Source organism: Pseudonaja textilis, chromosome 1 (genome assembly GCF_049901715.1).
Source record: "Pseudonaja textilis isolate UNSWEBS1 chromosome 1, rPseTex1.2, whole genome shotgun sequence".
NCBI classification, from domain to species: domain Eukaryota; kingdom Metazoa; phylum Chordata; class Lepidosauria; order Squamata; family Elapidae; genus Pseudonaja; species Pseudonaja textilis.
The window spans coordinates 50,294,954-50,321,872 of NC_141990.1; the positions used below are offsets into that span (position 1 = coordinate 50,294,954).

Genomic DNA, 26,919 nt, shown 5'->3' on the forward strand with positions numbered 1-26,919 from the left:
AGCTTTCTTTACTTTATATCATAATTTGTATGTGATTTATTTCTAAGAGATCAAATTATTAACATTTGTAATATATGCTCTTGCTTATAAGAATATTATCAAGTTGCTGAATGTAAACTTTGCAAGTGATACAGGAATTATTTCTTGATTTTTAAAAATAAAAATGTAAAATGTAAAAGCGTTTTTCCGTGTAATTATTTATCTGAAGTTATTAAAAGAATATATTTGCAAAAGTATTAATAACCCTATTTTGCATAATAATCTGATTTAGGGTGATTACTAAGCTTAAGTTATATGTATCATAGAATTATGGATTTGATACAAGAATGCAGTTACTTTTTAAGGGCGTGTTCTTCCTTAATTCTGCAGTATATATTCTTGATATTACTATTAGCAAAATGTACCATGGAGTTTAAAGGGAAAATCCAGGCTTTTCAAATTATGCTGTCCTATGCTTCCCTAAAATGATAGAGTGATACTTTGTCGTACATGAAACTAATTATTTTATTGAGGTTAGCCACAGCTATAACCTACTCACACAACATCTCCTGAGCTGTTTTAACAAGCCAGGAGGGCATGGATCTAAAGAGCAGGTGGCTGAACCAGTCCCAAGATCCTTGGCCACTTCTCAGGTCCAAGGAGTTCAAATTGTTCATGTCGGTTCCATTCAGCTACATCTTTATTGGTCCTCCCTTTTCCTTTATACATTTGTTTTGTGCTTCATTGCTTATTATTAAATCACCTCAATATATTTCTTTAATACTTTCATCCATTTCGGAACTCAGTCCATATATACTGTATGTAGTAAGTACCCTTTATAACTCTTTTTTTTTTACTACACAAACTGAAATATCCCATTCAATTTTTTATTTCTCCCGTCAAATATTCATTTTTAATATAAGCAGGCAGAAGTGTTCATGCACTGTACATATATTTTCACTTCTTTCAATAAGCATTCCTTCAAACAGACCAAATTATTATCCACTACCTTTTAGCACTTGTTCATCTTAAAATCTGCCTGTCCATTTCCTGCCATAAGCAATCAGAACAGAAATTCATCTATGTGCTCAAGTTGTCATTTATTTATGTATAATTTGCAGTTGTTCACTGTTTTCCTGCCTGAGCAGGGGGTTGAATTAGACCTCCAAGATCCCTTCCAACTCTTGTTATTCTATTCTATTCCCTGCCAAACACAGCTACCTTAAGGGGACCAGCGTCTGTAGGACTTCACTGCTTTTATCGGAATGTCATGACATCACCCAGTATAGCAAACTTGGCCTCTCTAGCACTTGCATGCACTGTTGTGATCCACATGCAAAAGCAATGGGGTTTACATCATGTCACCATGAGATCACTTTCATCATTCTGTCTCTCCATATTCTTCCTGCAGAACTTAACTGCTGCACCTTGGTGTTCGATGTTTTCCATCGTATCATTTATATGTAACATTACATACCAATAATTTGGACTCTCAATCAACAACATGGCATTGTGAATACAAAAGTACACATCCCTTTTTTCCCCTCCTGATTCATGTAGTCTTCTTACCTTCCCAGTTACAATCTATCATATGTGATGATCATTACCAAGTGGGCTATATAGATACTGACCTCTGAACTTGGCAATTTAGCGCAAATTTTTCATCACCATTGGAAAATCACCCATTGGCTTTGGTCAATTGAAACTTTCACACAACCTTTTTAGTGAGATGGGACATCAGCCTTAGTTGTACCCAAGCTGCAGGCATTACTCTATTTATTTATTTATTTGATTTGATTTGTCAATTGCTTATATGATAATAGGTATAAGTATAAACATAGTTCTAGGTTTTCTAGGTCTAGAATTTCAAGTCTGGTGGCATAAGGTATTCTGCAACGAGTAGAGGAGTGTAGAACTCTTCTTGTGAAATATTTCTGGACTTTCTCAGCTGTGTTAATATGAGATACGTAATGTGGGTTCCAGACTGATGAGCTTATTTGAGTATTGCTCTAGCAAATGTTTTGTATGCTCTAGTTAGTAGTGTAATATTACCAGAGGAAAAAGCTACGTAAGATTAGGTTAACAACTCTTAACGCCTTTTTGGCTATGTAGTTACAGTGGGCTCTAGCATTTAGATCATTAGAGATGAGTACTCTAAGATCCCTAACAGAGTTTGGATCATCAACAAGGTCTTGACTATTCAGCCTGTATTTTATTTTCTGATTATTTTTGCCAATATGTAAGACAGAGTATTTATTTGTTGAGATTTGAAGTTGCCATTTGTTTGACCATTCTGATACATAGTTGAGGTCTTTTTGAAGGGTAGCAGTATTGTCGGTGGTGTTGAATAGCTTTACATCATCAGCGAAGAGAACGCAGTTGCTCTTAATATGATCACAGAGGTCATTTATGTAGAGTATGAAGAGAGTTGGTCCTAGAACACTGCCTTGGGGACACCACTGTTGACAGGTACAGAATTTGATAGGACGCTCCCAATTTTGACCATTTGTTGTCTGTGTGACAGGAATGTTTCTATCCAGTTATGCAGTTGTCCAGAGATACCATAAGATTTTAATTTTAGGAGTAGTTTGTCGTGCACCACTGAATCAAAGACTTTACAGAAGTCTATGTAGATTGCATCTATTGCTTTGCCCTGATCAAGTTGTGTAGTCCATATGTTTTTGCAGTGTAAGAGTTGTAGATTACAGGATAGTTTTTTTCTGAAACCAAATTGTTTATTAGAGAGTAGGTTGTTTGTCTCTAAGTGGAGGATAATGGATTGGTTAATAATTGAATCTATGGCTTTACAGGTGCCGCAGCATAAAGAGATTGGTCTGTAATTTTCAACTAGGCTGGGGTCTCCCTTTTTGAAGATAGGAATGACGGTAGCTTGTGACCAAAGTTTTGGCAAGGAGCTGGTCCTGAAAGATTTTTCAAAGATTATGCTTAGAGGTTCGGCTATGGCAGTGGATAGCTTTTTTAAGAAGTAGGCATATATTCCGTCCAGTCCAATTGATAGAGATGGTTTTAGATTGCATGGTGCTTTTTTTTCTCTCCCTGATAAAGGGAAGGAGAATATCAGTTCTGAGACATTGAGGCCAAGTAAACTGTAAGTGCCATAAAACCCCAGTTTTATATCAGATATGCTTGTGTTATTCTATGGAAGACTATCTTGCAAGGCACCTTATTGTTGGCTCATATCTTCCCGACTAGCGTGCTAAGGATTTGATATGTTTTCCAACCTTTGTCCATTTTTAAGATATAATTTTGAATGATTAACTTTTCCTAACATTGTTTTGGAATCTGTGTTCCAGTAATCTGATCTTAAACTAAAGTTACCAAACATCTGACACAAGTAGGATATGTCATCATATTTGTCTTTATGCCCACCACCTGGCAGAGCCTTCACTTTAAAATCTAACATTGTCTGGCTTTTTGAGTATTTTAAATTTTGGACAATAGTAGTCATTCAAAAAAAATTGTGTTGGGCCTAAGTAAATTGTCTACTTTTTCTCTCATCCTTGGACAGACTTGACAGTCGACATTTACATTATTTCTTGATTCCAGCAATCAAGTTCAATCTAGCCTCTTCAAATCTGTGATAACTGTAGTCGGTGGATCACTGTGGAAAATACTGAAAACCACATTGTCATAGATTCTATATTATTGCTAGTATAAATTCTTGAAAATAAATATTTTTTGGGAAATACTAAATTGAAAAATCAGCCTTTTGATGCTGGTAAAGTAATCACACATGCATGTAGGCCATGCCATATATACACACACGTGTGTGTGTGTGTGTGTGTGTGTGTATGTGTATTATACTGTAATTTTTGTCACAGATGCCACAAAAACTATACGCCACCCCATGGTTCTTTTTTTCAAGGATCAATGCATTCCCAGTTTCCTTACTCTTCTGCAAATTTAGTCGCCAGTGACCATCCTTTAATTGTCTGTAGAAATTCTAAGTTATCCAGGTCATGGTCAAAGGTGTTTTTTCAGGAGCCAACTGGACTTCCTTGTTTTTTTCTTTGAAGACGCTTCACTTCTCATCCAGGAAACTTCTTCAGCTCTGAAGGATGGATTCCATTTCCCACTATCTTGTCAGAGCTGAGGAAGCTTCTTGGATAAAAAGTGAAGCGTCTTCAAAGAAAAAAAGAAAAAAACAAGAAAGTCCAGTTGTCTCCTGGAAAAATCCTTTTTTAATGAGCCCAAACCTTTCTTAAAAGACAGCCTACCTACCAGTGTAGTGCTGTCTTGAACAAACTCCTGTGGCTTATTTTGCTTTGTTCACTTGATTTTATCTCTGCCTGGAACCGAGATGACCATCTGCCTAGAAAAGGCAGAGGTTGCAAGGCTGTTTCTGCCCTGAGCTTCTAATGAAGGAGAAGAGCGGTGTAGATATGGTCAAGGAGAAGCTCTTATCATCTAACATAAGGCCTATATGGCTTGGGCAAAGAGCAGAAGTGAGACCCTCCTTTTCCGCTTTTCATCGCCATTGGGAAAAGAAGGAGATTGACGGCCACCCTGGAAGAGTCACCAACGGAGAACCACTCCCAGCGAGCAGGCTCGCTTCTCCCTCGCGGACGCTCCTATGGCTGACTCTGCCGCCCTTTCCCCTTCCTCAGGGCTGCCGCTGCCTCCGCTTCTGCTCGCCTGGATTTGCACCGCCGCCGCCGCTCTCCTCTTCGGGATCGCGGCGGCCTGGCGTTGGCAGCGGAGCCGTCGAAGCAGCCGCCCGCGGCTAAAACTGGTGGGGACGGTGGCTGCTCTCTTCATCTACCCGGTCAAATCCTGCCGGGGGGTGGCTGTGAAGCGAGCCGAGATGACCTCGCTGGGCCTTCGGGGCGAGAAGCTGCGGGATCGGTAAGCTGGCCGCGTAAAAGCGGGCACCTTCGAGGCGCGGACTCCCTTTCCAAAGGGCCGCTTCTTTGGGGCTGGAGTACACCAACCAGTGCACCTCGGAGAGATTGTGGAGATTTTCAGTCATCCAGATCAGGGGTCTTTAATCTTGGCAACTTCAGTCCACAAGTCTTAAAGTTGCCACGGTTGGAGACCCCTGATCCAGATCATAGTTGTCCCAAAGGTGCTTTTTCAAGAGGTCGCTGGACTTTCTGGGTTTTTTTTTCTTTGAAGACGTTTGGCTGCTCATTCAAGAAGCTTCTTCAGCTGAAGCAAACCAGAAAAACCAGAAAGTCCAATTGCCTCTTGGAAAAGCACCTTTGGGATTGTTCTGGATTGCTTGCTTGTTTATCCAAGTTGTGGGGAACGGTGTTGTGTAATCTTTAAGCATTTGTGCGTTTGCAAATCAGTAACACCCACCCATCCCATCCACACTTATCAAGACCTTGGTAAGGGATTGCCACTACTCCAAAGGAGGGAGGGAGGGGATCTAGTTTAAAAAACAAGACAAAAATGAAGTAATGTACTGTATTAGAAAAGTTTCTCACTAGTTTGAGAATATGGAAGGATAGCCTAATGCAGTTTGTTTCAAACCTGTGTAATTTTAGGGGTGGACTTCAACTCCCAGATTCCCAGCCAGAATTTTGAGATATGAGTCCATCCATCTTAAAGTTGGGCAAAATAAAAATAAATATTAGGGCAAAGAAAAGAAAACTGCAGCATTTGGAAGAAATCCTGATTGCTGTTATAAGTATCTTTACAGTACAATTCAAACCTTTCCCTCTTTTACTTTCTTGCCCCTGATTTGTGTGAGGGATGCCTTACTCCTCTTCAGAAGGAATCCCCAATTGCATTGGCTAGTAGGAAATCTACTTTCTTTCAATAGGAAGAGTATCTTGCTTGCCCATTATTTCTCTTAATAATGTTATGCTGCCTTGGTTGTTATGGAAAAGCTAGCTGCAAAACCCAAGAGTGAGAATATATCTTTTATTGTGCTTTTTGTGTATAGAATTACCATAGATTTAATGTAGCAAAAGCATTATTTCAGGATTTTTTCCCAATCCTTTACAAACAGTGACCACTGGAAATATTTGCATTTTCTTCCTTATAGTCAAGTAATATATTTAATAAATATATTTAATATATTTAGTAATAAACCCTCTGTTTCAGGGTCTTCTTCATGGTGCATTTCAGTTTGCATGCACTGGAAAGCACAGTGCATAGGCTGCATATGTCCTGGTTAGACTGATGTGGCTAGCTTTGAATGGAGCAGCATTTTTACCAATTGCATCTCTTTGATTTTTCCCTGGAATATTTCTCTACAGACAGCTTCTACTGTTTCCAGGTTTTTTTTAAACAGATTTTTTTAGCCAACTTTTCCCACCACAGCACATTTGGTGTTGTTTGATTCTGTTGGTGAATAGTAGACAGATACACGAAGAGCCATAGAATTTACAAAATTCCACTCCAACATTCCACTGGATTAGAAAGAATTCATTATATTGAGAACAACATGTTACCAAATCCAACCCAACCCAACTCAACCTTCCTGAGGAGAAAAAAAATGATAAAATTCCCTGAGGCCATGGTCTCTTCTCTTTCTTTTCTACTACAAGTAGTAGTGTATCATTAGCAAGATTTACAATAGATTTATTGTTTTAATTCTTTGTCTAGAGCAGTGTTACTCAACTACAGCAATTTTAGTACATGTGGACTCTCTGAATTCCCCAGTCAGGTCAAGCATACCACTGAGTCTAGTTGGTTTTAAAGGCTGCAGTATATTTCTGTTGCTTATTAGTTTCATATGTAGGTGTTTATAAACAATATATGCTCTTTCTTATGTAGATTTTGGACTGTGATAAAAAAAGATGGACAAATGATATCAGCTAAGAACATTCCTCGCATGATTCTAATTAGTGTATCCTGTGAAGATGACTATTTAATCCTGAATGCCCCAGGAATGAAGACACTGCAAATTCCTCTTGAGCTCCCACAGACAAATTCAATCTGGAATTGCAGGTATTAAAAGTTTTATTTTTTTTTCTTGCTTCCTGATTGACAAGTTTTTCAATTTTATTCTGATAAAATTTTATCTTTTCCATTGATTTCATTCCATATATTTCCCCAGTCACTCAGATTTGTATGGAGCATATCAAGAAAAATGGGAGGGGGAGGGGGAAAATGGAATAACAAAATAAAAAATGCTGGTTGCCCAACAATCATACTGTGGGCCAGAGTTGGTATTCAGCCAGTTCTGTCAGGTTCTGAAGAACTGGTAGTGGAAATTTTGAGTAGTTTGGAGAACCAGTAAATACCTCCTCTGGTTGGCCCCGTCCTCATCTATTCACTGCTTCCCGAGTCCCAGCTGATTGGCTGGGTCTTCTTTTGTTGCCCTGCACAGGGGAACAGAGCTGGAGCAGGTTAGTGGGGTGAGGTGGGGGAGGGAATGGAGATTTTGCAGTATATCCTTCCCCTGGAGTGTGGTGGAAATGGGGATTTTACAGTATCCTTCCCCTGCCACGTCCACCAAGCCACACCACGCCCACCAAGCCATGCCCACAGAACCGGCAGTAAAAATATTTGAATACCACCACTGCTATGGGCTTAAGAGCCTTTTAGGCCTTCTAAATAAAAAGGCAGTCTGTGATAACTGAATTTGGAGACCGGTGGTAGTAACAATACTCCAGAGTGAGGAGACTACAATATTTGGGATGTAGGCTCTAGGAGCTTTTTTTTTTTTTAAATCCCTCTAGAGTCTATCATTTTATTGTAATCTGCTGAATAATAGAGGTACAGTAATCCAGTATTGTGCAGTGGAAAATAGGAGTGGAAGGCAGATTCAGGAGATAAATGTAACCTTTAAACTTATAACCTCTTTCTTCAAAAATAACTCCACACCACCCAAACTCAGAAAAGGCACCAAGTTCCACCTGCTTGCTGACATCATTTTGTCATTACTTCCTCACTGCAGCCCTCATTAATCTCTCAGTTTTTAAAAGTGCATCTTCCTGATAATACTGCAGATTCATAATTTAAAAAAAAAACGCCAACAAGAGTACAAAAGGGAAAAACTCAATATTATATTTCAATACTATACAAAGTAATGCATTACATTTTATATTGAATGTATTTTAGCAAACTATTAAAATTCTGCAATTGTTATGACTAGTAATTTAAATTAATCATTAATAATTTATTAATTTCAATGAATTTTATTCCCTTTTACAATGTATTTGATAAGAGTTCTTCCCTTAACTGATCCACTTCTAAATTCCTGTAGTAAAATGTTTATGAAATGTCCTTTTGTTTTTGCTACTTTTCCAATTTGTATTTTTAATCAAGCATATTAATTTCCACATTCTCCATCTCTCTATATAAAAGCAAAATACCACTCATGCATCATCACAAAATCTTCAGAATTGTAAAGCCTACAAACTTGAATTTTGGAACGTATGTTCCTCTTGGCTCACTAAGAAAGGATTTTTTGAAATAACCATCAGAGCATTGGTATTTCATATATTATTATTAACACGCTCTAATGCTAAGGAGTTCTACTCCCCCTCCCCACCTGAAAAGAAATATTTTCCAAATGCAAAACACAAGCAGAGGAGAGGAGTTTCAGTTTCAGTTTTACTTTCACAGCACCAAGCAGCTTTAGTACAGAACAGTTGAGCCTAGGCTCCTTGCTGTCTCCTTCTTTCTCACACAGCAAATACTGCTTCAGTTTCCAAACAGCCCTCAACTCTCTCACACACTGACAGAACGCTAGCCAGATGAATACTGATGGATGCTGATAGGCAGAGGCAGAATTTCCCCCCCCTTATTTTCCTCCCCCAAAATTAAGCCTGACAACATAGCTTGGTAGCAAAGCACAGGTATCCCAATATTTGGAAGAGTTTGTGTTAGCTTATAAAGTCAACTCACCTTGTTTTCTGTTTCTTAGTGCTATTTATTTTGTATAATAGAAAGATACTCAGAGCTAAAATAATTATTCTATCTCTGATTTTTATTAATACTCATGAATGCATTTTTTTCAGTAAATGTCTTTATGTTTTTACTGGATCATAGTTTGAATGTGGCTTTCTTTCTATCCTTTTTTCCTGTTATTTTAGGTAGCTATTAAATTAAATTATTAAAATTACATTTGTGGAGCAATCTTAAATGTTCATGGATGGTTTGGTAATTAAGCTGCTTTATATGCAAGCAGAATACAGAAAGATGAAGCATGGAAGAACATGAAATACTGGGACAACAATAACTGTATTGAGTGTCTAGCTTCCAAGATATTGCAGAAATGTCTCTTGTGCTCTGTTAGACGATTTGGACTCCAAACTCAAGGCAGGGACTGTGGAGATGAAGCAGCTGAATGGATCACTACTTTCTTGAACAGAGAGCATTATCGGTTGGTCCATTATGAAACAAATATGGTGACAAGAAAGCCATGTGATTTCTTGCCTGCTTTTCTACCAAAAGATGAGGTAAGAATACAATTCCCCTCAAAAATGTATTTTAAATATTTCATTAGTTTTAAACTCCATAACTTTCTGTATCAAAAAAATACTTCTACCTTGTTTCTCTGAAGATAAGACCCACCCCCAAAGCAAGCTCTACCCTGATTTTTTTGGGATGGACCTAATATAAGCCCTACCCAGAAAATAAGCCCAGGGGGATGGGCATGGTCAGCACGAGAGATGGCAAGCGCGTGGAGGCCAACTGTGTCAGGCAGCAGCCGTAGCCTGCCAGCCCCTTGAACAGCGCAAATACCGATAAACCTGAGCATGGAGGCAGTGGGGGGGAGTAGACAGGTTATCCAGAACTGCTGCACTGCTGCCTGACTGATGTGAGGCTCACGGGAGGGTTGTCCGATGGCACCGGCAGCAGACGGAGGCAAGGCATAGAGGATGAGGGAAGAAGGTGATCCCAACACTCGTGTGGGTGCTTGTTCAGCATGGCTGCAGGCAAGCCAAGAGATGGTGAGACAGAGTGGGCAGCACGTTGGGATTGCCTCTGCCTCCACCTGGCTCTGATGTACACTTTTGCCCAGAGGGAGAGAGAGAGGCAGCCCTGTCTGCTTGCAAAGGGGGCACTTTGAAATGGAGCAGATTGCTTCGTTTCCAAGCACCCCACATGTGACCTGTTCTGTCTTCTAATTGGCTGGCTGAATTTAAAGACAGACAGGCAACTCTACAAAGGCTTCCATACAAAGTTCCTTTATTGGAATCACAAGGAATCCTCAAGGTATAACTCACAGTTATGTCGAGATTCATCTTATTGTCCAAATCTTTGCATAGTCGTCTTCATAGTGTAAAAGAATAGTGTTCTTTTCATCCCATAACGAAGGAGCAAGGGGGTAAGGTACCAGCATGCTGCTGGGGTTCAGGCAAGAGTAAAGGAACCTCCCCCAACCCAACCAAGGGTCAATTCAGTGACCAATCAGGATTATACATGTGACCACATGACATGAACTACATTTCCCAGGATGCATTAACTACATTTACCATGAGGCATTCTCTTAAGGGGACAGCTCCCAATTCTAACTTAACTATTTCAATTCCCATTACTTGTATACTGTCTGCACAGCACATGACCAAACACACTTCGCTTGGATGGAGAAATGACAGAGACTGAAAGCTTTTTGGGTTTGCAAAGGAGACTGTTTGAAATGGAGTGATTAGCTCTGTTTCAAAGCATCCCCCTTACAAGCAGACAAAGCTTTGTCTTGCTCTGGGCAAAAAGTGATAAGGCAACTATCCCTGGCCCTGCCCTCTCCATCCCACTGTCTGCTTGCTCGCGGCCTCAATCGGGGCCAAGCTCTCGGCATGCCCAGGCCTCCACCTGCCCTGCAAGGAAGGGAAAGAGCCCACGTAAGGCCAGTAGCAACATGGACAACTGCTTAGCAGCCAGCACGGCACCCATTCCCACCAAGAAATGTCCCGGCAGCAGCTAGGCCAGCAGGCAGGGCCGGGGCATACCGAGAGCTTGGCCCATTGCAGCCTCGGGCAAACAGATACCGGAATGGAAAGGGAAGGGCCAGCAGTAGCTGTGCTTCAACTACAGTGGGCCCTCACGCTCGCTATTTCCTACACTTAAAAAAAAAAACAAGACCTCCCCAAAAATAAGTCCAAGTGCTTATTTTCAAGCCCTAAAAGGAAATAAAACCAAGTCTTACTTTGGGGGAGACACAGTATAGTAGTGGTTGAAATGTTTCCACTCCCCCTTCTCTCCCCTCCCCGCTCCTTCTTCTACAGTAATTCAAGGTTGCTTACATACAAGCTTCTGTGAGAGAGATTAAATTGAGATTGGATGGCTCAAAGTCATCCAATAATTTTCTGAGATTGACTTCATCCACGATCTTCCCAGTCCTATCCTAATCCCTATATTATATGGTATGCTTGGAATTATGCTCCACTGAAATAATTATGATTTGTATTTAGCTAAATTATTGCTGATTATTGCTGAAGATGGCGGCGCCCAACTAGGAAGGTGAAGCTCTCACTCCTGGAGCACTATCTCCCTATAAAGCCACCACCTGAACCAGAAATCACTTTTAAAGCTGCTGCTTGCACCAGTAACCGTGAGTAAACCTGATCCCAAAAACAAGCCCAAAAACGCTGGATTCTGAAGCTGTGGAGCCCAAATAATACTAGCATAGCTCCTGCTAATTGATCCGGAGTCCTCCTCTCCCTCCCCAGAGAAGTGAAGCTCTTCCATCGAGCCTATTAACCACACTGGTGGAGCTCTTGAACTGGATCACTTGGAGCCCAAGGAATGCAAACAACGTACCTTCATTTAAATCCCTCACACAGCTGATAGAAGTATCTTCCACGCCAGACAACGCGTTTCCATTAATTTCCCCCACAGTTTCCCCGGAGCCACATCGGACAGCTGGCAGGGAGAAACAAGGAGGGAGGAGAAAGCCCCGAGGCTCTTAGGAGCCAAAAGTTACCCTGAACGGCAGAGGAAGGCTTCAGTTGTTGAGAGGAGAGAACAGGCTCCTTGACTGACACAAAGAAACCCCTCCATCCGAACTAAAAGGAGAATTGCCTGCATAGCTAAATCAAAATCAGTAAGTCAGCTAAGACAGAAGTGAAAAGAAAGGAAAGATCTTGTAACAGCGTGCTTAGTCTTGGTTAGAAGCACTCAAATTTCTACAGTGGAATTTTCCTCGGAAAGTGGGACTCAAAGGAGGAAAATAACTGTGATTAATGATCTGGAGTGACTGTCAGATTTAGTAAAAAAAAAGGTATTGCAACTAGAAGTAACTTTAAAAGTAAAGGACAGATTGGATTAGTTAACCCAAATCTCTGGACTGTATTATTTTTTTATTTTTTTAGTACTATTCAACTTGAAGAAAACTATTACAAAACAATCTTATTCAGAGACACACTGATTGTAGTTAAAGTGTTTTAATTCAGAGAGTTTTGCTCTCTTTCAAAAACCCAGCGTGCTTTGAACATCCTGTTACAGCCTTTTGTTTACAGAGCAATAACAGCAGCATTCAGAGCAATAAATTCCTCTTACCCAGTCTATCACAGCTGCTAGAAAAACAAACAACCCTTTCCTTAAAGACTCTCAATACTACCTCATTACTTTAATCAAACACCCATTAATTCATTACCTCAAAACTTACAACTTTTCTACCTCATCATCTACATCAATGATTAGATAATCAATTTCTATAAAATATTTTATTAATGGTTTAATTGATTTATTGTATTAATTGATTATTGTGATTAGAGTGTTTAGTGCAAAGAGTGTGATTATTGACTAGTTTTAAAGATCAAGATTCATGTAATTTAATTGATTAGTAAAATCAGTGATTTAGTGAATTTAATTGAACAGTGTGACTAATGATTAGTGTAATTAATTGATTAGTAGTTAGTGTAATTAATTGATTAGGTTGATTGTTGCTTAGGAAATTATCTGACTAGAGAGATTACTGCAATTGATTGATTGGTGTGATATTGGCTATATTGATTACCCAAAATTGTTCCATTAATTAATTCAATCAACGTACTATCTTAACAAACCTACCATGCCAAGAAAAAAATCCAATGCCAAACCACAACCTAAAGAGAATTTAATCCCCAACAATGAACCACAAGACTCCTGCACATGCCTTAAATGCTACAAAACTCTAAAGGATAATGAAAACTCCATCAAATGTTCTCTGTGTAACAAATACGCTCATCATGACTGCTTGGGATTACCCAAGCAATTGATTCAATACCTAAAATCATCCAATGAGTTTCCATTTCTCTGCAATTCATGCAGACCCATACTGGATCTGTTGGAAAGAGTCGATACCATTGAAACACGATTAACATCCCTTGACACCAAAGTAGCATCCCTGGACGCCTTAATAGAAAGATTATCCAACCTCAAAAAAAAGACACAATGCAAAAACCTGAACACCCAATAGCTACAAACCACATCTCTACTCAACAACCACAACCCAATCCACAAAAAAACATAACCCAGACAAATATTGATATCCCAATCCTCATCAGAGAGGCTGTTGAGCGTGAACGGAAACGTCCAAACGCCATCTTATTTGGTCTAGAGGGCATCAATGAAAATGATGACATCACAACTGTCCGAAACATCATCAGTGATTATCAAGCATCAACCATCTCCCCTGATGAAATACTTGACATTTCCCGCATTGGCCGAGAGCTCAAAAACAGTGACGGCTCTGTGACCCCACGCTTCTGCAGGGTCATTTGCAAAAATGAATCAAGCAAACGCAAATTCATTTACACTATAAATTCACTCGCCAAAACCAACACCAACCATAAGAACCTCCGTTGTCGCCCTGACCTAACCATACAGCAACGTGCCCGCTCCCGTGTACTCCGCACTGAACTCAAAAACGTCTCGACAATGGGGAGAAGGACCTGTACATTGACTACCATGCTGACTGTATCAAAAGTAAGTCACACATCCCACAACTCAGCTTTAACCTTCAACCACAACCCTACCTCAACCAATCCACCATCACCCAAGACTAGGCATGCACGCCCCTAACTACCTCAACTCCAACTACTGCTGGCCTTAAATGCAAGCTACTCAATGCAAGAAGCCTTGTAAATAAAATACCTGAATTTTTCCTCCTACTAAATATGGCTAAATTCGACATTATATTTGTCTGTGAAACATGGCTCAATGCATCTCTCCCGACTCCATTACCACAGTAAGAGACTATCATGTTTACCGATCAGATCGTGAAATTCGTAGAGGAGGTGGTGTTGCTATCTTCTACAAAAAGTCCTTACATCTAAAAAATATCCAAGTTACCCAGGAGCTTGCTCTTCCTGAGACCATTATCTGTGAACTGTCCTTAAATATCACAATTCGATTCTTACTATGTTACAGAGCACCTGATTATGACATTGAACATGTAAACAAGCTAAATACACTACTAACATGGGCAGCATCCTGCCCATACCCTTTATCTTTCTTGGTGATTTCAATCTGCCTCATATTGACTGGACCCTAAATGAATGTACAACTGAAACCATACATGCAACCTTTTACAATGCTGTTACAAATCTGGGACTGGAACAGCTAGTATCCAACAACACTAGACTAAACAACTGCCTCGATCTCATCTTCTGCAATAGTTTGAATTTAATTTATGGAATACAAACTAAAGAACCCTTTTCCAGCAGTGACCACAATATGATTGACTTTTGTCTAAACATACGTCCACACAAAAAACACCACAATGATGTGATCCCCAATTATAATTTCAAAAAGGCAACTATGATCTTATAAACAACGATCTCTCATCCCTTGATTGGCAATCTCTATTCAATGGATGCAATACTGTTGAAGACCATTACAACATATTTTTACTTGAAGTCAAAAGAGTCATCAAACTATATGTACCAACAACTACTCCCAAAACAAAACAAAAAAACAGATTGCCCATAACAATAAGGAAACTTCAATCCAAAAGAGATCACTCTGGCGGAAAAACAAATCTGGTCACGTTGCCAATTTCAAAAGCCGATACAAAAATTTATGCCACCAAATAAAGACCGAATGCACCAATTATCATATTAAACAAGAGGAAAACCTTCTAAGCACCAATTCCACCAATGCTTTTTACAATTTTGTAAACAACAAACTAAAAGATTCAAGGTCCATCCCACCCTGATAGGACCTAATGGTAAAGACTGCAATGACGACACCATTAAAGCCAACATCTTTAACACATTTTTTGGCTCAGTATTTGTAAACAGCAATGGATCATGCCCAGCATTTCCTAGCCGAACCACAGATAACTACAGTGATCTAATACATATCGATTTTACAGAAGACAATGTTGAAAAAGCACTACGCAATCTAAAACCATCCTATCTATTGGACCGGATGGAATATGTGCCTATCTCTTAAAAAGTTATCCACTGCCATAGCCGAACCTCTAAGCATAATCTTTGAAAAATCTTTCAGGACCAGTTCCTTGCCTAACCTATGGTCACAAGCCACAGTCATCCCCATCTTCAAAAAGGGAGACCCTTGCCTAGTTGAAAATTACAGACCAATCTCCTTATGCTGCGTCACCTGTAAAGTCATGGAATCAATTATTAACCAATCCATCATCCTCCACTTAGAGACAAACAACCTACTCTCCAATAAACAATTTGGTTTCAGAAAAAAGCTATCCTGTAATCTGCAACTCTTACACTGCAAAAACATATGGACTACACAACTTGATCAGGGCAAAACAATAGATGCAATCTACATAGACTTCTGTAAAGCCTTTGATTCAGTGGTACATGACAAACTACTACTAAAAATAAAATCCTATGGTATCTCTGGACAACTGCATAACTGGATAGAAGCATTCCTGTCAAACAGACAACAAATGGTCAAAATTGGGAGTGTCCTATCAAATTCTGTACCTGTCAATAGTGGTGTCCCCCAAGGCAGTGTTCTAGGACCAACTCTCTTCATACTCTACATAAATGACCTCTGTGATCATATTAAGAGCAACTGCTGTTTTTTCGCTGATGATGTAAAGCTGTTCAATACCACAGACAATACTGCTACCCTTCAAAAGATCTTGACTATGTATCAGAATGGTCAAACAAATGGCAACTTCAAATCTCAACAAATAAATGCTCTGTCTTACATATTGGCAAAAAAATCCGAAAATAAAATACAAGCTGAATAGTCAAGATCTTGTTGATGATCCAAGCTCTGTAAAGGACCTTGGAATACTCACCTCTAATGATCTAAGTGCTAGTGCCCACTGCAACTACATAGCCAAAAGGCATTAAGAGTTGTTAACCTAATCTTACGTAGCTTTTCTCTGGTAATATCACACTACTAACTAGAGCATACAAAACATTTGCTAGACCAATACTCGAATACAGCTCATCAGTCTGGAACCCACATTACGTATCTGATATTAGCACAATTGAGAAAGTCCAGAAATATTTCACAAGAAGAGTTCTCCACTCCTCTACTCGTTGTAGAATACCTTATGCCACCAGACTTGAAATTCTAGAACTAGAAAACCTTGAATTACGCCGTCTTCGGTCTGATTTAAGCATGGTATATAAAATCATACATTGCAATGTCCTACCTGTCAATGAATACTTCAGCTTCAACCATAACAACACAAGAACACACAACAGATACAAACTCAAGGTTAACCGCACCAAGCTTGACTGCAGGAAATACGACTTTAGCAACAGAGTGGTCAATGTCTGGAATACTCTACCCGACTCTGTAGTTTCTTCCCCAAACCCCAAAAACTTTAACCTTAGACTGTCTACTATTGACCTCACCCTTTCCTAAGAGGTCTGTAGGGCGTGCATAAAGCGCACCAACGTGCCTACCGTCCCCTGTCCTATTGTTTCTTTTATTTTTCTTTTATTTTTTTCTTATATGTACTCATTTCATGTATTCATAATTATGTATACACTTTTACTTATTATCTCGTAAACAATTGACAAATAAATAAAATAAAATAAAAATAAATGTATTGGGATTATTACACCTCTTTCTTTATGTATTACAAAACATAAGTATAATCAGAGAAAAACTTATATCTGCAGAATTTATACCCTCTTTGTACTAAAAAAATGTAATCAAGGAAGAGAAATGGAGCCAAGATTGTTCCTCTTCATTGTCCCTGTTTATTGAGACTTCTTAATAAATATTATATATCTTTTAACTATTTTCTTCAGCATATGTAGAAGAACTCGGGAATTAATTCACTGAATTATCATGCATGTTGCTAACAGAATAGATTCTTATATATTTGAGTTTTAATAAGACTTAAGTGATGACTTAAGCACCAAATGTATAAAGTTAAGCCACAGAAATTAAATGATTCATATTATTCTTCCTAATTGGAAGAAAATTTCTTAATATAAAATACTTCATTGAGATTTCATTCTAAAATTGCAAGGTCTGGAGGAAGTGGTCTTATCCTCACATTATTCCATACTAAGCAACAGCCAAAATATAAGCTTTTTAAAAGATATGGTTTTGACTTATTTCATTATGATGGTAAACATGTTTTACTAATTCAGCCAGGAAGATAGTATAGCAAAGGGATTATTTTCATGATGAAGAAGGATTGAAGAATTGATATGAATTGGAACATTGAAAGCAGAAAAAAACCTATTTCACATCCTATTGATTTTAAGCTTCTAATTTTCATTTCTACTTTAAGTACACCTAGCTGATAACCATGATTAGAAAATATCTTTAGTTATTTCCCTTTGCAAGCATTTTTTAAACTTCTAATAATAAATGGGTAATATGTTACTACTAAATAAATACATAAATACATAAATAAATATCACCTCATGAGATTTCATGAAGCAATACTTCATGTGTGTGCAAACTATGATTTATGATTTAGCAATTTATGTGAAACCTATCAGTTAGGATTTCAGTGTTCAACAGTGTTCATAATTAAATATATTATGGCTTAGTGCAATCTATGTATGTTCACAATTAAAATATGAAGTAGATATGTCATGTTTTAATTAAAAGCATTTTATGAAATTAAAGTGTAGTTTTATTAAATTGCAGTAAGTTCTTTGGAATGAAATGGTCACAACTGAAGATTGCATTTTGCATTTTGTCAACCAATGGTGGCACTTTGAGACAAATCCGAATCTTTATGATTATAAATTGTAGACGTTTTTTGTATTTATTTTTAAAGGTTGCCTATGCTGAAGGCAGTCCACTCTTGCTGATTTCTGAAGCTTCCTTGGATGATCTAAATACAAGGTTAGAAAAGAAAGCTTCAATAACTATCTTCCGGCCAAACATTGTTATTAAAGACTGTAGTCCTTACGAAGAAGTAAGTATTATTATTATTTTATTCTATTTATTTGTATCGAGTCTTTATAATTTTTATAAACAAAGCGGTGAACATATCCAACACACTTCCTCCTCCTATTTTATTGACAACAACAGCTCTTTAAAATGGATTGTGTTGAGAGAAAATGACTGCCCCAAAGTCACCCACTGGCTTTCATGGCTAAGGCAGGATTTGAACTCACAGTCTCCAGCTTTCAAGCCCAGTGTAATAACTACTAGCTCAAACTTGTTCTTACAGGTCTATCTTAACTAGGTGTTTGCATTGCTATTTTTCCCCATCTGAGTTCTAATTTATGTTATTGCAGATATGCCTCAAAAGAGTTTTATTGAGATGTTAAACTTAATAGATTTTTAAATATGATCTTGTGAGTATACTGGACTATAAAGAAAACCATGCAGAAATGTTGCTCTTTAACTGACATATGTTATTGGAAAATAGTCAAATAATGCAATTACAAAATATCTAATGGGACTCAATTTCTTTGCTATAGGATTCTTGGGTTGACATATTAATTGGAACTGTTAAGTTGAAAGGAAAAATGTCATGTCCAAGGTAAGAGATTTGAATGATGGTATTTTGATCTCATGTTCCCACACAAAACAAATAATTTCATTTTTAAAGATATTCCTATTGTTAAATGAAATTAAAATGTACCACCATATGTCTGTAGGTGCATTTTCACAGCAGTGGATCCAGATACTGGGACCATGGGTGAAAAGGAAGTCCTAAAAGCCCTGAAAAGGTAGCAGATAATGTTTATGAATGCTCCTTCTTATAAATGTTTGGATGTCTCTGTACCAGTTCACAATGTTACTCAGCATGAAGTAGTAATTTACAAACAGAAACCAGCACCACATATATGATAAGGAACGTTCTTGCTGTTTTAACATCTTCAAATACTTTAGCACTTTAAGCTCTCTTTCCAATAAATCTTTTGTAGCTCACACATACAATGTTAGGCAGACAGATCCACATGGTATACATTTAAATCAGTAAATTTGTCAAGATCCAAGTTTTCATAAGTAAATTAAATTAGTTTCTTCAAAGCAATTCCCCATTTATTATAATTTGAAATACTTTATTCTATTAATTAACTGAAACCACTGGAACTTTTTTCTTCATTTCCTTTACTACCGTAGTTCCTTGTCTTCTTCTCTTGATGATTTTGAAGAGCTTCTGCATCTATTAGACTTATAATTCTGAGCAGGCAATTAAAGCTCCAATATTTCTAATAATTTATGCAAAACTGTAAATCCAGTTTTACTTAGAGAAACTAAGTAACTGCTTCCTCTGTGCAATGTCTCTAGCTTAATTCCATTTTATATGGCTGTGACACTTCTTCTTCTTCTTCTTTTTCTTCAGCGTTTGTCTCGCGCTCTGGCGAGGTCCGCTAATGTCCTTAAGTACTGCTTCCACACCTCTCTGTCTACCACGTATGTCGGGTCTGCCTTCGCGATCTCTAGATCGGCCTTGATCGTGTCCATCCAGCGTTGCTTAGGTCTACCACGCGGTCTCGCTCCTCCGACAATCACCTTCATTGCAGATTTGATGATGGATTCTTCCTTGGCGCGGCTCACGTGGCCGAACCATCGTAGCCGGGACTGCCTCATGACCGTGGGGATGGGCACGACGTTGAACCGTCTACGCACTTCTTCGTGCCTGACGCGGTCGAGTAGGGTGAGGCCTACCGACCATCGGAGCATTCGCATCTCCATTATCTGGAGTCTGCTTTCGACTTCTTTGGTCGTCGGCCAGCACTCTGCGCTGTATATGGCCACGGGGCGCACCACAGAGTTATAGATTTTCGCCTTCAGGCGCACCGGCATCTTCTTGTCACAGAGGACGCCCATGACGGACTTCCATTTGCCGCACGCTGCGTTGATCCTGGCTGCCACCTCAGTTTGTAGTAGGCCTTCTTCCCCAAGAGTAGTTCCCAGGTACTTGAAGGTGGAGACGCGCGGTAGCTCCTGCCCGTTCACGTGGATGGAGCCTGTCAATTCATTGTCAGTGGTTAGGTATTCGGACTTCTTTAAATTCAGCCGGAGCCCGAACTGCTCGAGGCGGTCGTGCCACTGTTGGACTAGGTGCTCGAGTTCAGCCTTGCACAGGTTGGCCAGGAACACATCATCGGCGTAGAGCAGCGTCCATGGGGCGGGCGTGTACAGGTCGTGTGTAATTGTGTCCATCACCAGAATGAACAGCAGTGGTGAGAGAGCAGAGCCCTGGTGTACGCCGACGGTGATATTAAACTCCTCTGATGTCCCAGCTGCCGCTTTTACACGGCTTTTGTGACATCTGTATAGGAGTTGGACCCATTGTACGAGCAGCTCAGGCACGCCGTGATCTCGCAGTGCATACCAGATGAGATCGTGCGGGACTCGGTCGAAGGCCTTTTCCAAGTCCAGGAAGGCGGTGTGGAGCGGGATTTTCTTCTCTCTGTGAGCCTCCATCAGCATCCGCACACCGAAGATGGCGTCGGTGGTGCCGCAGTTCTTGATGAAACCGGCCTGGTTGACGCTGATGTCGACGATGTCCCGAATGCGCTTATCAAGGACGCGTTCGAAGATCTTCATAGTGTGTGACAGTAACCTGACCGGTCTGTAGTTGGAGCAGTCCGCTGGGCTGCCCTTTCCCTTCCAGATCGGAACAGTGGTACTGCGGTACCAGTCGTGTGGCACTTTTCCCGTGGAGACGATGTTGTTGAACAGCTCGCACAGCCACAATGCCGAGCCCGGTAGTGCCTTTTTCCAGAAGTCGGCAGGGATGTCGTCTGGTCCTGTTGCCTTACCGTTTTTCATGGCCTTGATGGCGTCGGTGACCTCACTGGCATAAATGCCTGAGACTGGGCCTTCAACTGGGTCACCTCGCGGGGTTCGTGGGTGTGGGAACTCCTCGGTGGAGATCTTCTCGAAGTATTGCCGCCACCTCTCGGCAGCGTCTCTGGGGTTGACGATCAAATTTCCCCTTTCGTCGTTGATCCCATGAAACTGGTCAATGTCCAGGGTCTTCCTGTGTCTACTTTTGGCTAGGCAGTAGATCTCATTCTCGCCTTCTCGCGTGTTCAGCTTCTCGTAGATGTCATCGTAGTGAGAGCTTCTGGCTGTCGCTACTGCTTTCTTGGCTGCCTTTTTGGCCGCCTTGTATTCGCAGAGCTTCTCGCTGGTCTTGTCCTGGAGAAAGGCCTTGTAGAGCCGTTTCTTCAGGTGTACGGCATCTTGTACTTCCGGTGTCCAGAGCCATGTATCTCGTTCGATGCGTCTCCGTCCTGGCTTGGTGCAACCAAGCTGTTGGCAGCCGGCAGTGTGAACAGTGTTCTTCAGCATGGACCACGCTTCCTGTGGCCCGTCGACCATCTGCAGGAACTGCTCCGGTTTGATGAGGGGTCCCGCCATCTTCTTCTGGTTCCACCACTTGATTCGTGGCTGGTCTGCATTCCTTTTGTCAATCTTGGTCTTGGGCTTGCTGATCCTGATCTTCGCCATCAGCGGCCTGTGCTGACTGCTCGATTCGTACGGGTACACCTTGGCGTTGAGCACGTTTTTAGCGGCTCTTCGTCGTACGATAATGTAGTTGATCTGTGTGTGGTGGCTCCCGTTTCTGCTATGGTAGGTGAGGAGTTGAGATTCTCGCCTAATGAAGCAGGTATTCGTGATGGTCATATCATGGGAGTCGGCAAAGTCCAGGATCCTCAGGCCATTTTCATTCGTATCGCCTGTGCCGTGCCCACCGTGGCACTGGTGTCCGTTTTTGTCCCGCCCTACATGACCATTCAGGTCGCCAGAGATGATGATGTCATCTTCGTGTGGGATCTGCCTGAGTTGGATGTCGAGCAGTTCCCAGAAGGTATCCTTCTCCTCCTCGTGACATCCGGTCTGAGGGGCGTAGGCGGACAAGATGTGTAGGCGCTGCCTCTCGGTCGCTACGACGATTATCATCAGCCGTTCTGTGAGGCGCTTAACTTCTGCGACGGAACTTTGCCAGCTTGGACTGACAACCACAGCTACACCGCCGCGGTTTTCCTTACAGCTGGTGTATATGATCTTGTAACCGTCTATAGTCGTAGCCTTGTTGCCCTTCCAGCGAGTTTCCTGGAGGCAGCAGATGTCCAGCTTCCTGTCCCGCATGGCCCTGACGATCTCGGTCGAGCGTCCAGTCAGCGAATCCACGTTCCAGGTGGCCACCTTGAGCGTCTGGCAGTCCTCTGTTCCCCGCTTGCATTTTTTCACACGGATCGGGTAGTCTCCGTGCGCATCGGACCCGGACGCAGCCGCCATAGCTTTCTCACACGGTGCAGGTGCGCCGTGCTTTCCGCGTGGACCATTTCGTTGATTTTTGGCGCAGGCCAATGGTCTCCTGCGCTCGTCGGTTCCCCCGAATGCGGTAGCATTGGATGTGTGTTTTGTAGTGGGCGTTTCCACCATGTTGATGCGGCATTTAAGTACTCCAGCCGGCCTGTCGCGTGGGCCTGTCGTCGGAGGGTCTGCTCTCAGTTACGGTCAGCGTTTGACGGCTTCGCGCATCCAGGGGGCTGTGACACTAATGCCTCTATAAACCAGGGGTCACCAACCTTTTGGACCTCAGGGACCACCAAAGTCATAATTTTAAATCCCAAGGACCAGAGACCCTGGGAAAATCCCAAAAAAAGTGCAGGAAAATTCCCCACCCCATTTTCCTACCAATGGATCATTCTTTATTTGGGATCGCAGAATACCATCTCCAGCTCCATTCTGAGGGGGAGAGACAGAGAGAGACTTTTGGCTTCATGCAAGGAAAGCAGAAGTCTTTATTTCTCTTCCCCCAAACACCACCAGAAATGAGTCTTTGTGAGACTTGTTACACTGGCGCAGCTTCTTGGAGCAGGATGCCTTGCAGGGTCCCAAAGACTCATTTCTGGTGGAGTTTGGGGAAGAGAAAGAAAGTCTTTTGCTGCTTTCCTTACATGCAGCCAAAAGCAGAAAAAAGAAGTGGCCAGGTGAGGCACGTGGGACACGTGGGACAAGCTCCCCACCTCTGCCCTTTCCCACCTCCCCTCACTACCTTGTGTTGTTCACAATGCAAGCAATGCAAGCCTTGTTTTCCCACGGGCCATGTGGGCGGCACAGCCTTGTGTTCCCATGCAGCCTAGACTAATTGCTTTGGGGGTGATATTTCTCTGAGGACCACCAAAATTTTTTGGCGACCAATGCTATAAACCATGACAATACGTTGCTTGAAAACATTCCATTCTAATAGACGATTGTGCTATCATAATCACTGTTGATAAATATCCATTATCTCCAATGCTGCAAATTTGAAGTTCACTATTCGTCTATATCCCGGAATGTATAGGATCTATTTTATTCCAAAATAATTTCTAATTCTGTTTTTCCATTTCTTTACTTTATTTTCAGTTATCGCAAGTGTAATCCTTCTGAAGAACATGACTATAAGTCTAATCCTCCTTTTGGATGGCTATATGGAGTTGACGAAACGGGAATATTTGAAGTAGGGGATCCTGTGTACAAGATAATCTCATGATGGGAGGCACCTGTGCAGTGGAGTGTAATTTCTCTGTATATTGATCATGTACTCATTTTTTAAGATCATTTTTTTCCTTCTTTCTTAATTGGGTACTTATCCATTGTAGGCAGTTGCATGTAGTCATTAAGGGTCATCACCAGTTTGTTGGCAAATCATCACTGTCGTCATGACTGAGAATCTACCTCAACACATCATCATCACAATTCAAACATTCAGTTATGTCCCTTTACTGCTTCAAGCAAAATTTGAATGAAGGGCAAACTGCATGAATAACAAATAAGAGAACATTTTTCAGTCAGTATTCTTAATGAAATACAGGTATGTCTGTGCCTTACTGATTGAAGAATATTGAAGTTGGGATAGTGAAAATAAAATATTCCATATTAGAATACAGTGCTATTTTTAAAAACATGGATGAAATGGATGTATATCTATTTCTGGGATATTCTTGGGTTTATTTATTTCCCAAAAATAAGGATATGATATAAGGATATGATTAAAAATATGTGGCATTTTATTGTACAGATAGCCCTCGAGTTATAAAGGTAATGGAGCCTGCCCATTCCATTCATAATGTGAGGAATCGTGGGAGTGAATCTCATACCGTGAACAGGATCACTCCCTCTTTTCACCCACACATTCGCTAATCAAGCGTGAAACTCATTGAAGTATTTCAGGGAGGTGAAGGCCATGGGGGCCTACTGATGGAACAGGCAATCTGCCTAAGACCACCCAAGACCTCCCCAATCCTCTGAAATACTTAATTCTCCCCAAATTGCTTCCCTCTCCCAACCTGCCACGCTGAGTCACTTACCTTATGAAGATCTAGCAAGCAGTTTCCTCTCTAGCCTCTCAGCTGCACATGTCCCTCTGTAGTTCTGTTTGGGCCTCTGCAGGCCTCGTCTGGTAGATTGTTGGCCAAAATGGAGCTTCTGAGGGGCAAATCTGGTCCTCTGACTCTCAGTTTGGCCCTCCATAGGCCTCACCAAATCAATTGCAGGCCAAAATGGAGTCTCTGCCTCCCGGAAGCTCCATCTTGGCTTGCAGTGGACTGGGGGAGACTCACAGAGGGCAGAATGGAACTTCTGAGGGGCAGATCCACCCCTTAGAAGCTCCATTTGGCCAACAACATGCAGGACAAATGTTGCAGAGCCTCTGCAATTGTTCGTAAGGGCAAACAACTGTCAAGATTTGTTGTTTCGGGCTTTGTTCATAAATGCTAGAGGGCACTTATCGCATAAGTTCGAATGTTCGCTAAGGGAATGCTTGTAACCCAGGGATTACCTGTGTAGCCAAGACAAATGAAAATCCTCTTCAGCATTCTTGCATCGCTTATTGCTAAATGACTAATGACTGACCATTTGTAAAAACAAGCCTACAGATTTTGAGCTGTCTAAAATTAACATCTGTAAATTTGAAAAGAAAACTGGAGGAATTTCCATACATCTGAAATGATTTATGTCTGCTTTTTTAACAATCTCTAAAACCTGGCATTTTAACAGGTATGTGCAGACTTTATATACCCATTGTACTTCCATGTTAGCATGATTAAACTTGTAGTTATCCCTATAAGCCACCTTGAGTCGCCATGTGCAAATAGGTGCCAATATAAATTTTCTAATAAATAAATATGGGAATTTTACAAACAGTGCTATTAGATCAAGCTTTATTGGATTTCATTTTTAAAGGTATATTTTGTTCCAGAAAGATTAAAAAAAACTAAAGCTAGTCATTGAACAATAATAAATTAACTGGTTAATTTCTGTAAATTAACTACTAATTGATTAAAAAGGTGGCCATGGAGATATTTCACATTTATAAAATCCTTCAGCAATGCTTCATGTATAATTATGCAAAGACATTTTATATTTCAGAAGTGAAGATAATCTTTGTGAATGCAATAAATAAATAAATAAATTCTAGGCACTTTTACTGTGGGTAACTCAAGCTCATGTTTGTTAAACATTTGTCCATTAAGAAATGTACAAGATTTTGCTACCTCCCCAAATGTGAAGCCCTCAGAGTTGGTCCTGTGTGCTTTCCTAAAGGTATCAGTGTTAGGATGAAATGCATCTAACTCAAACATTGTAGCATCAGTTGGGAAGCTGCCTTTGGTGCTTGAATCAAGAAAGATGTCTTAACTTCCTTCTAAATGGATCTTGTAAAGACAGTTCTGGTGAGAATTCAGCAGTCACAGAACAAGGGCAGATTTCTAGCAACCAGTACCAAAAGCCTTTAGATGAACGCTATCCTTCACAGAAAAAGAAAAATAGAAAAAAAATGATTTCTGATTTTCTTTGATGCAGATATAAGTAAAAATATTTAATTTATGACTTATTAATTTATGGAAAATTCTAGTTTTGGTTTGTTAAAAACGTATTGACAATTGCAAATAAAATTCATTTATACAGAGTGGTAATATTGCCACCTTGTGGTGAATTATGTAAATAAGCATCTTTAAAATATTGAAATACAGCATTCTAATGTTCAATTAATAGAAATGGAATAGAAGTGAATGAATAGAAATATAAGCAAGCACAGGAGCACTGGGCTGGGTGGGAAGGAAGATGGGAGGTGCTGCTGATGCATTTTGTTAAATTGTGGTCCATAACCATGTGGAAACATAGTACACCTCAATATCTTAATTGCTGCCAGGAGGTTTAGTTGCATTAAGTCTTTAAGAAGCTTTAAGAATAAGAAACCATTTACAAATATTATGTTATTGTGCAAGCATGGATACTTCTAGGGATCTATATGTCCATATCATGAGCAGTTGTAGGCAAACCTGCCTTTTTGTATAACAACTTCTTACTTGTTCAAGAGTCTCTGTGGAAGTGCAGTTAAAGCCAGGCACCTGGTTTTCATGTGCCCTGCAGGCTTTGGGTGCTTGAGATGTCCTTGTGACTTTATAGGCACTCCTTTCTCCAGATGTTGCTGTGGTTGATCATATTTCTGCAGAATATTCCTTTGCGACTTCAGGTACATGCTGACAAGTATTGACCCAAATAATATTGACCCCAGATAGAAAAGAACCATTGGAAATTCTAAAAAGTGAAATGACATTTTTTTAAACCACGGTGATGCCAAAAACGGTGTGAATCTATGTGATGCTGCATCAGAAAGTAAGATTACAGTTCTTTGCATGCTTACTTAAATGTATAAGC

The 26,919-nt window shown here is 40.4% G+C and overlaps 1 protein-coding gene across 2 annotated transcripts; it reads left to right on the forward strand.

Moving 5' to 3' along the window:
• The first annotated feature begins 4,473 nt into the window (after window positions 1-4,473).
• LOC113433254 (mitochondrial amidoxime reducing component 2-like) lies at window positions 4,474-26,260 on the forward strand. 2 transcript variants are annotated; one of them, XM_087933794.1, is made up of 7 exons: window positions 4,474-4,845; window positions 6,727-6,900; window positions 9,197-9,359; window positions 18,074-18,214; window positions 18,726-18,787; window positions 18,906-18,977; window positions 23,626-26,260. In XM_087933794.1, exons 1-7 carry the CDS (start codon window positions 4,574-4,576, stop codon window positions 23,750-23,752), a joined length of 1,011 nt encoding a protein of 336 aa, XP_087789920.1. In that variant the 5' UTR covers window positions 4,474-4,573; the 3' UTR covers window positions 23,753-26,260. The 2 variants fall into 2 exon arrangements, 1 of the variants encoding a protein (XP_087789920.1); XR_015743664.1 differs by lacking the exon at window positions 23,626-26,260 and having other exon boundaries at window positions 18,074-18,787; window positions 18,906-18,932.
• The last annotated feature ends 659 nt before the right edge of the window (window positions 26,261-26,919 follow it).

Bases quoted from the DNA above. Each gene is read 5' to 3' on its own strand.
- LOC113433254 (XM_087933794.1), top strand. From the start codon at position 4,574: ATGGCTGACTCTGCCGCCCTTTCCCCTTCCTCAGGGCTGCCGCTGCCT. The intron at 6,901-9,196 runs GTATTAAAAGTT...GTGCTCTGTTAG, and splicing joins AATTCAATCTGGAATTGCAG to ACGATTTGGACTCCAAACTC. The intron at 9,360-18,073 runs GTAAGAATACAA...TTATTTTTAAAG, and splicing joins CTTTTCTACCAAAAGATGAG to GTTGCCTATGCTGAAGGCAG.